We start from the raw sequence: 9,377 nt of genomic DNA on the forward strand, positions 1-9,377 counted from the left end.
TGCAAAGAAAACTAACAACTGCACTACTGCAAATGTTCGCTAGATGGCGATAATATACCATGACAATGGGCAGAACATATACAGTGTAATGCAATGTAATGCAATACACAGTAACTGTCACTTAATAAAATGCATCTAATACATTCTTTTGTTACATCACAACAATGGAGACAAACAGACATGTATATGGACAAAATGGTAAGATCAAGTTAGATTTTAATTAGCACCTAAAACATAAAAACTACTATGTTCCTGTTGCTCAATATTGTGAAGATTACTCTAAAATAATTATCCATGAAATAATTATCCATTTTCCTGCTTCTAAAACATGAACTTTGAGGACAAGTCAGGGTCATGGGCGGCCAAGGCTTATTGATGCATGTGGGCTGGCCCGTGTGGTCCGATCCAACAAACAAAGGTCTAGTGGAGTCCATGCCTCGATGGGTCAGGGTTGTTTTGGCTGGTTTCAACTACAACACTGGCTGTAACAGAAAATGTTAGCATGCTTTAATGTAATTTTGTAAAGAGAAAAGTTTGATTTTGAGTTTGTTTGTGCCCCCAAAAATATTTTTGCACCAGCCGTCACTGTCCCAGACTAAAATTCATGTTTGGGCTGCCAAACATACATTTTTTTGTCAATGCAAGATGTTTAAAACATTATTTTAACTATATATAGCAAGCTCAGTGAGCTTTTTGTTTGACTTTTAAGCTCATCTTGCATATAAAAACGTTGATACACTACGACCCAGTTTGCACAATAGCAGTGTGATCCAAACTTTAAATATTGAGCAAAACACATTTGCTGTGGAGTGCTGGAAATTATACGGGAAAATGTTTTTGACCAATACTCTCCTGACCCTTAAAAGATAAACAGCGCTACTGCCAATATATCAAAGGTTGAATTTACACAAAAGCTCATTTACGGGAAATCTTAAATGAATAGATAAAAGTGAGGGTATAAATTACTTGGGCTGCAGCTTACAGGCGCTGTATAGAAAAACACAAACAGACAGGATGAAGGTGTATCTGTTTTGTTTGACTGTCTTGCTTCTGTCCTCACCGCTCCTAACATTATGTGATCCATTGTGAGTATTCAAAACACTATTATCTTTAAGACACATGTATATCTGTGTATTTATGTTTAAAACAATTCAATTTTCTCTTCTAGATTTGTTCTGTCAGCTCCCAATTTACTGAGAGTGGGTTCCTCAGAGAACGTGTTTGTGGAGGCTCAGGATTACATTGGAGGAAACCTGAATGTGAAGATCGTAGTGAAGAACTATCCACTCAAAAATCAGGACATCGTTTCTGAAACAGTGACCCTGACTGCGGAAAACAACTACCAGCTCCTTACAAAAATAAAGGTGACACACTTTCACATCCCTTACGAAAAAGAAGTTTCTTCAAGTGAATCATATATATATATTGCACTTAACTCTTTCACCGCCAGCGTTTTTAAAAAAAGTTGCCAGCCAGCGCCAGCGTTTTTCATGTTTTTCACCAAAGTTTAATGCCTTCCAGAAAATGTTCTTCTTTAAATATATAAACATACAATATACCAAATGAAAGAACAGACCCTCTGCTTTCAAACAAAAAAAAACCGTTTCATCCTACCTTTAGTGGTTCTTTTGCAATCAGCTTTTGAATATGGGTAGGTTTTTGCAAAAACACCATATTTTGAGCAAAAAGCAAAAATAATTCCATTTTTATGACGGACTTTTCATAGAGATCCCATCCAGAGCGATCTTTAAAACAGACACGGACATGCAGCAGCTTGCCATAGGGCAATACTTCCGGGTTTAAAAAGTTGCGGAAGGGCGCCACCTGGTGGATAATAGCGGTATTGCGGAAAGACGGAAAATCTCGTCATTGGCGGGGAAGCGTTTTCTCTTAATTGACGAGATATCTCGTCAATGGCGGGGAAAGAGTTAAAGTACAATACAATGTTCGTGTGTATTAATTTTTATACTTGACATACACCTTTTAATTGTACTTTTTTGTACAATTTGAAGTTAAATCTTTCGTATGCTATCAGTGAGTTAATAAAAAAAAAAAATATATATATATATATAAATATATATTATATACTCACTTTCAACATTTGATATGTTATCTATATTCTATTGTGAATAAAATATAAGTTTATGAGATTTGTAAATTATTCCATTACTTTTTTACTCACAATTTCTACAGTGTCCCAACTTTTTCTGATTTGAGGTTGTATATATATCTATATATATGGCTGAATCCCCTGAATATTAACTTTCGTTAGTCAGTGCAAAGTCGTGATTTGAACCGGCTGTCATTGCTGAGCGGTTTGCCTGCCTGCATATATATCTGTATTTATTGATCTTTATCTGTTTTACCCGGTTTATGAGTATTTTTGTTGCCTGCCCTGACCCTTTTGCCTGTTTCATGACTACGAGATTTGCCTGCCCTATTGCTGTGTTTGCTGTTGTTTGACCTTGCCTGTTGGAATATGAGTGTGTTTAATAAAAACCTCAAGATGGATCCTCAGTGTCAAAGTGCTTTGTTACACAAGCAGTATACAATAAGTAACCTACTAGTTAGAACACTTGCATGTACACTTTCAGTATATGACTAGTAAACTACTGATTAACTAAAAGTATATTAAAAGAACACTTGGAAGTATACCTGCAGCACACAATAAGTAACCTACTAGTTTACTAAGAGTACACTAACAGAACACTTGCATGTACACTTTCAGTATATGACTAGTAAACTACTAGTTAACTAAAAGTATATTAATAGAACACTTGGAAGTATACCTGCAGCACAAAATTAGTAACCTACTAGTTTACTAAGAGTACACTAACAGAACATTTGCATGTACACTTGAAGTATAAGTCTAGAAAACTACTAGTATACTCATGAGTTCACTTGCAGTACAAATGAAGAACTAATTGTGCACTAGTTGTACACTTAAAGTTGACTACTCTTACACTTAGAAGTATACTTTTATATACTAAAAGTGGGCCAATTTAGTTCCAAGCGGTATTCAAGCAGTACACTTACAAGTATACCACTAGAACATAAATGTTAGTACACTTACTACATAAAGTATACTTAAAACTATACTCCAACATTACTTAAGTAATAAAATTACACTCTAAAAAAATAATCCGTAAAAAAACGGATAATGTCCTGGCAGAAAATTACCAGTACGTTTTCCGTTATTTCACAGACATTTCCGTTTATTCAAAAACAGAACATTATGTAGATTTATAGAACACTTTCCGTAAATTTAGATCATTGTCCGTAGGCTTTAGGGACACTTCAATCTGCCTATGAAACACAACAATGGTGACAATAAACAACAAAGCTTTATGCCGCAATGCATGCTGGGTACTAGGATTGTAGAAAACTCTCTTAACATTTACTCTCACCATTTTTGAGATTTGTATCCAAAATGTTGATGTCTCTGTGAAGCAAAATATACAACTGATACCTTACCTCAATATTATTCAATACAGTGTCTAATCAGATCAGCATAGTGTGTCAATCTTACACATTTCAGTTCTTTATTTTATCACTTCATAGTTAAATGCTAGGCAGCATAACATAAAAACAACCAAGCTTAAATGACATCATAAGCACTTCCCCTTACTCAAACAACAAACAAGTTGTAATTGCTACAAGCAAAAACATTGTTGCAATGTTAAAAGAGAAAAGTCAGACTTGGAAGATCAAGGGACAAAAGCCTAACTAAAGGGAACACTAATCACCATAGTGGTGACTTCAAATGAATCTAAAACAAACACAAACTGTAGATTTAATGTGATAAATGTTGTGGTAAATATCCATTAGACTTACACGTCACGTCAGAAAGAAGATTTGTCTACTAAATCACATGTGTCAATGCTGGAATAGTTGAACACTTGTATTTTGTTCTGACAGCATTTGTTTAGAAGTTAAACATCATCCATGTTAGAAAAGAACTCTGCAAGCAAGTTGTAATTTTAGGTTTCAAACAGAGATGGTGATAGGGAGGCAAAAGTGAAAGATTGCAGCAGGAGTTGTTGCACCCATAATGCAACATGTTTTTAAAAAAAACGGATAAACGCCTGTAAAACATAAATACGGAAAATTCCTTCAGATTTACACAGTACTTTGTCCGTTTTTTTACGGATTTTTTTTAGAGTGTAACTTGAAGTATACTTCTTTTTCATAAGGGATACTTGCCCATTATAAACAAATGTGAAGAATCAGTGATTCATTAAAAATCAGTTTGCAATGACACATCTCTGAAGTTCATTTGTTTAAAATTTGAATGCAAGTTTTGAATGACAAAATTAGCAAAAGTTTTCTGAAAAACATGCTCTAAATTTGCTGTTTATTATGTTTAGATACCCGATGATAAAAACCATTTCACTGACGATCCTCTGGAAAAGCAGTATGTGTATCTACAAGCTCATTTTCCTTCCAAAGTTTTGGAGAAAGTAGTCATGGTCTCGTTTCAGTCTGGATATATATTTGTACAAACAGACAAACCCATCTACACACCGGGTAGCACAGGTAAGATCACAAGAGTATGAAAACATACAATGAATTTGCATTTCCTTCTGAAGTTATATGCGGATTTTTATGTTTATAGTAAAATTTAAGATTCTCAAACTTTTTTTGCAGTTCAATACAGGATTTTCTCTCTGACTCCAAACCTGCATCCACTTAGTCAATCTGGAATCTCAGTGGACATCATGGTAAACATTTAAATAACAATACACTGTTGCTTCAGACACAAATACACTTATTAATTACATTTAACCCTCAAATGGTCTTCATTTCCTGTTTACACTACTGGCCCTTGAGGTCTATATGACCGCAAAATTGAAAGCATAATTTAATTACTTGTAAGAAAAATATATATTTTCAATAATACAAATAATATATATGTTTTTGTTTACTTCTCATCTATACAATAAAGCTGTGTTTTGAGAGATTAGAAGTACTTTTGTACCCATTTAGAACAAAAATCCTCAACTACACCATTAGCTTGCATGTAAAAGATAGGTTTTTTATGAAAAAATCACTTAAATGATATCTAAATTAAACTTAAACGGTTTCTGGATATTGATCTAAGTGTTATGCTGCGTTCACACCAGCCACGGTAGAGACGTCAAACGCAAGTGATTTCAATGTTTAGTCAACATTTGAGCGCGTCTGGAGTTCTCGCGGCGCGAATGAGGCGTTTAGTGTGGCGTGATATGTGTGATTCCGCCTTATTTGCAAATAGTAGAATTTTTTGTAGTTTTTCATGCATTTTGAAATGTCTGTTTTTTACAAGATGCCACAGAAATTTGACTGAATATAAGTGTGTGTGTCTGTGTACCTGGTAATTATCACGTTGTGGGGACCAATTGTCCCCCACAAAGATAGGAATACCAGTATTTTTGTGACCTTGTGGGGACAGTTTGAGTTTGTACAGTATAAAATGCATTACGTCTATGGAATGTCCCCACAAAACATGGAAACCATAACGTGTGTGTGTGTGTGTGTGTGTGTGTGTGTGTGTGTGTGTGTGTGTGTGTGTGTGTGTGTGTGTGTGTGTGTGTGTGTGTGTGTGTGTGTGTGAACATTTGCGTGCATTAGGTCACACCACTTTATATCTTTTTTTCTGCATTTGTGACTGATTTTATTTGCCAAATTCTATTCAAATGCTCATACCCACACTGTAAAAAATAAATTGTTGGCTCAATGAATAATTTTTTAGTAACTAAGTTCCACAGAAATTTTACGTTCACTCAATTTCTGTTTCCAAAGTGTTAACTGGATTATTGTTTTTTAGTTTGCCCAAACTTGACTCAAATGCTCAACTAGCTTTATAGTTAATTCAACTAAAATGTTTTAATCAGTTGAATCTTTAAAAACTTACAGCAAAGAATCTGTCAATTAAAATTTAAGTATTTACTCAATGTTTTATGTGTTACTTCAATTAATATTTATTATTTGGGATTTTTAATACAATTTTTAAATTATTTATCAAATAATTTATGCTGGTGTTTTTAACAAATTAATTAACTTCAGTCACATAAAAACAAAAGCTTTTAATTCACTTATTTACTTATCATACAGACTGAACATACAGAATTAAGTCTTCTCTAAATAGAGGGCATAAAACAGTCCAAAAAGCACTACAAAGTCAGTCAGAACATCTGCAGGGCCATTTAGGAGAACTTCTTTCGCCATGTATCCCTCTGGTCTGCCTCTCCGCATCATCACCGCTCTGGTTTGATAAACAGAGGAATATAAATACACACACACACACACACACACACACACACACACACACACACACACACACACACACACACACACACACACACACACACACACACACACACACACACACACACACACACACACACACATACATAAATACATGTTTAATATAATAAAGCTTGACGGTGAAAGACTGTATTCCCTAAAATAACGTTAAGTCAAATTTCCCTCAGACATCAAATGTAATTGAATTAAACACTATTGGGCGGTTTTCTCGGACATGGCTTATCATTGACTAAAATACTGACATCTCTTAACATATTAGTGTCATTGTTTTGTCTCAAAAAGCACGCAAGTATTGTATTTTATAAGGTTTGTTTGTAAACATGTCCCAATTATAATTAAGACCGAGTCCTAAACCCTGTCGGGTAAACCAACCCTATATCCAGGCTATCTTAACTAAAATATCTCCACTTTACTTCGGAGACATATCATAACACACCTCTAAATATATCTTTACTAAAATATCATTACAAAAACGTAGAGTATTTGCGTCTTTACCGATTAATATATTCTAAAATTAACATTTATTTACAACCACTTACCTGACGTGAACTTGAGGAAACGGCTGATGACTTGCGTCGTGTGAATCAGTACTGTAAGTGATTCCGGCTGTTAGGTGCGGATTGATCTCAGATGAAATGACCTGTGATCCAGATCCTTCCGAGTTAAGACATTTTAAATTCAAAACACACGCACGCACATACATACATACATGCACACACGCGAGCGCGCGCCGGGCGCGGACACACACTCACATGGGTACACACACGGGTATATTTAGAAGTTTTATTTAAGATTGTTATGATATTGGGACTATTTCTTCACTCGCTCCTTCAGCTCTGAAGTTCAAATTCGCAGGCAGGACGCAGTCCGGTTATTACAAATGTGAACAGCGATATCAATTAAGTGCAATCCTTAAATATGATTTAAAATATACCGGTAAACCTTTTATAATTAAGTATAAGAAATTAAAATGAATTAAATCACATGTTTAAACGCCACAGAGATATCAGAGCCAGCAGTCGATTTCAGATGGGCTTGCCGATGCAAGGCTGCGCTGGGCGGGGTGTGAGCGCACTCAGTTCTACAGTATTACAGTAGTGCCTTTTTAAGCACACACATCCAAGAAGCTTATTTCTGACTTCTTTCATTGTGTTTTCAGAATCCACAAGACATCACAGTCTCAACAGAGAAGGTATTTCCAGCGCAAGGGATTAAGTCCGGAAAATATCAAATCCCAGAGGTTGCCAGGTGTGAATTAAATCCTCTTCAGCTCGAGACAATGGCTGTATGTAAATGTAGCTCCTCAATTTATCAGTCATCTGAAGCTGACATCCACAATAAATATGATTTCTGTTGTTAGATCACTGTTCGTGGTTTGTTGTTTTTTGTTTTGATATTATAACATCTGATGTGTTTATGTTTAAAGTCCTGGAATCTGGAAGGTGGTCACACGATACGCTAACACTCCACAGAAGACATTCACTGCAGAGTTTGAAGTAAAAGAATATGGTGAGATGTGACGCAAGAAAACCAACGTGTTGTGCAACCATGAGATAACAAAAATTGTGTTGATCTATTTTCTCTGTTTGTTGTTTGGTTTTGGTTTATAGTGCTTCCAACTTTTGAAGTTATTTTAATCCCCCAAAAAGTGTTCTTCTATGTTGGTGATGAAAGTCTAACAGTCGACATAACTGCAGAGTAAGATCCATTATTCTTACCTTGTTGAATTTTTACTTTGTGTAATCGAAAAGGGAATTATGCAAAATATGAAATACTGTAATATGAGCAAAACCCCTAAAACCCCTTTCCCAGCAAGCAATAGCCGTCATTTCACAGTCTAGGTTAACTGTAAAGAAAATTGCAGCATGGAGTTAAAACAACTTGGTTTTGAAAGTCAATTCAACCTACTATTTTAAGTTTTGGCTTGTGAATATTTGACATAACTAATAAAATCAAGTGGAAATTTAAGTTAAAGTAACATAAAATGCATATTTTTTATAGTGTGTAGACCCAGGTATGAGTAACCTATACTTCTAGCCAACATAAAATTGAATTTGGTCGGTTCTTCCTAAATAACTTATGAGCTGTATGATAATCCTTCATGTATGCAAAGTCGTCAGTGATTACAAGGTGTTTGGTTTTACTCATTTAATTTCATACATTTTGGGCTATGGATATAATTTTCACTGACAGTCCAAATGTTTTAGCCTAGATGCCTGGGGCTATTATGTCTATAAGAAACGTCTTTTAAACCTAAGATTGTTTGATTGGTTGAGATGGGAAATTTGTAGTAACAAAATGCAGAAATTTTTTTAAGGCCCTTGCAAAACTATACAAATATTTTGTATTTAGAGTTTTGGTTTCAATCTAGCCTTGTTTTTAAATATTCTTCAAAATCATTTAAACAAATTCTGCATCACATAGTAGCATCTAATTTTGATTTAATTTAAAATTGAACCTCAAGGGACTTTTCAAATCTATACAGTACAATGGGCAGGACTTTTCATGTAATATAGTTTATCACTTGAGGAAAAACTTATGAACAATCATTAAGAAATTAATGTGTTTTTTTTTTAGGTATCTGTTCGGGCAGAAGGTAAATGGACAAGCATTTGTGGTGTTTGGTGTGATGGACGGAGATATCAAAACAAGCATTGCTGCCTCTCTAAAAAGAGAACCGGTGAGCTTTATAACCAAATGTGACCAAACATGATTTTTTTATGATTTAAAACACATTTAAATTCAAATAGATTATACTGGAAACAAACACTGTCATCATGGATACATTTTCTCTGTCTCATATATGAATAGATAAAAAATGGAAAGTGTGAAGTAGTTCTGACCAGGGAGATGATCCTTAAGACCTTTCCAAACATCGATCAGCTGGTTGGAAAGTCAATCTTTGTTTCAGTCAGTGTTTTAACAGAGACCGGTAAGAATCAACACGCACACTGTATTTGTATTTGTATGAACATGTGTATGTGTGTGCTGTAGATATAAAGATGGATGATTGTGTGTGTTTCAGGCAGTGAAATGGTAGAAGCACACAGGAGGGGCATTCAGATTGTGAC

At 34.9% G+C, this 9,377-nt stretch overlaps 1 protein-coding gene across 2 annotated transcripts in view; it reads left to right on the forward strand.

The window, feature by feature from the left end:
* Positions 1-928: 928 nt before the first annotated feature.
* The window catches only part of LOC135760479 (complement C3-like), a 42,919-nt gene continuing 34,470 nt past the window's right edge, over positions 929-9,377 (forward strand). For both annotated transcript variants that reach the window (XM_065274471.2, XM_073814289.1), the window contains exons 1-10: positions 929-1,085; positions 1,169-1,364; positions 4,368-4,536; positions 4,648-4,721; positions 7,466-7,554; positions 7,733-7,815; positions 7,917-8,004; positions 8,884-8,986; positions 9,118-9,238; positions 9,332-9,377. In XM_065274471.2, coding sequence (XP_065130543.1) covers positions 1,015-1,085; positions 1,169-1,364; positions 4,368-4,536; positions 4,648-4,721; positions 7,466-7,554; positions 7,733-7,815; positions 7,917-8,004; positions 8,884-8,986; positions 9,118-9,238; positions 9,332-9,377 — 1,040 coding nt within the window. In that variant the 5' untranslated portion in view covers positions 929-1,014. The remainder of the gene's footprint in view (positions 1,086-1,168; positions 1,365-4,367; positions 4,537-4,647; positions 4,722-7,465; positions 7,555-7,732; positions 7,816-7,916; positions 8,005-8,883; positions 8,987-9,117; positions 9,239-9,331) is intronic.

This window comes from Paramisgurnus dabryanus, chromosome 4, assembly GCF_030506205.2.
Source record: "Paramisgurnus dabryanus chromosome 4, PD_genome_1.1, whole genome shotgun sequence".
Taxonomy (NCBI): Eukaryota; Metazoa; Chordata; class Actinopteri; order Cypriniformes; family Cobitidae; genus Paramisgurnus; species Paramisgurnus dabryanus.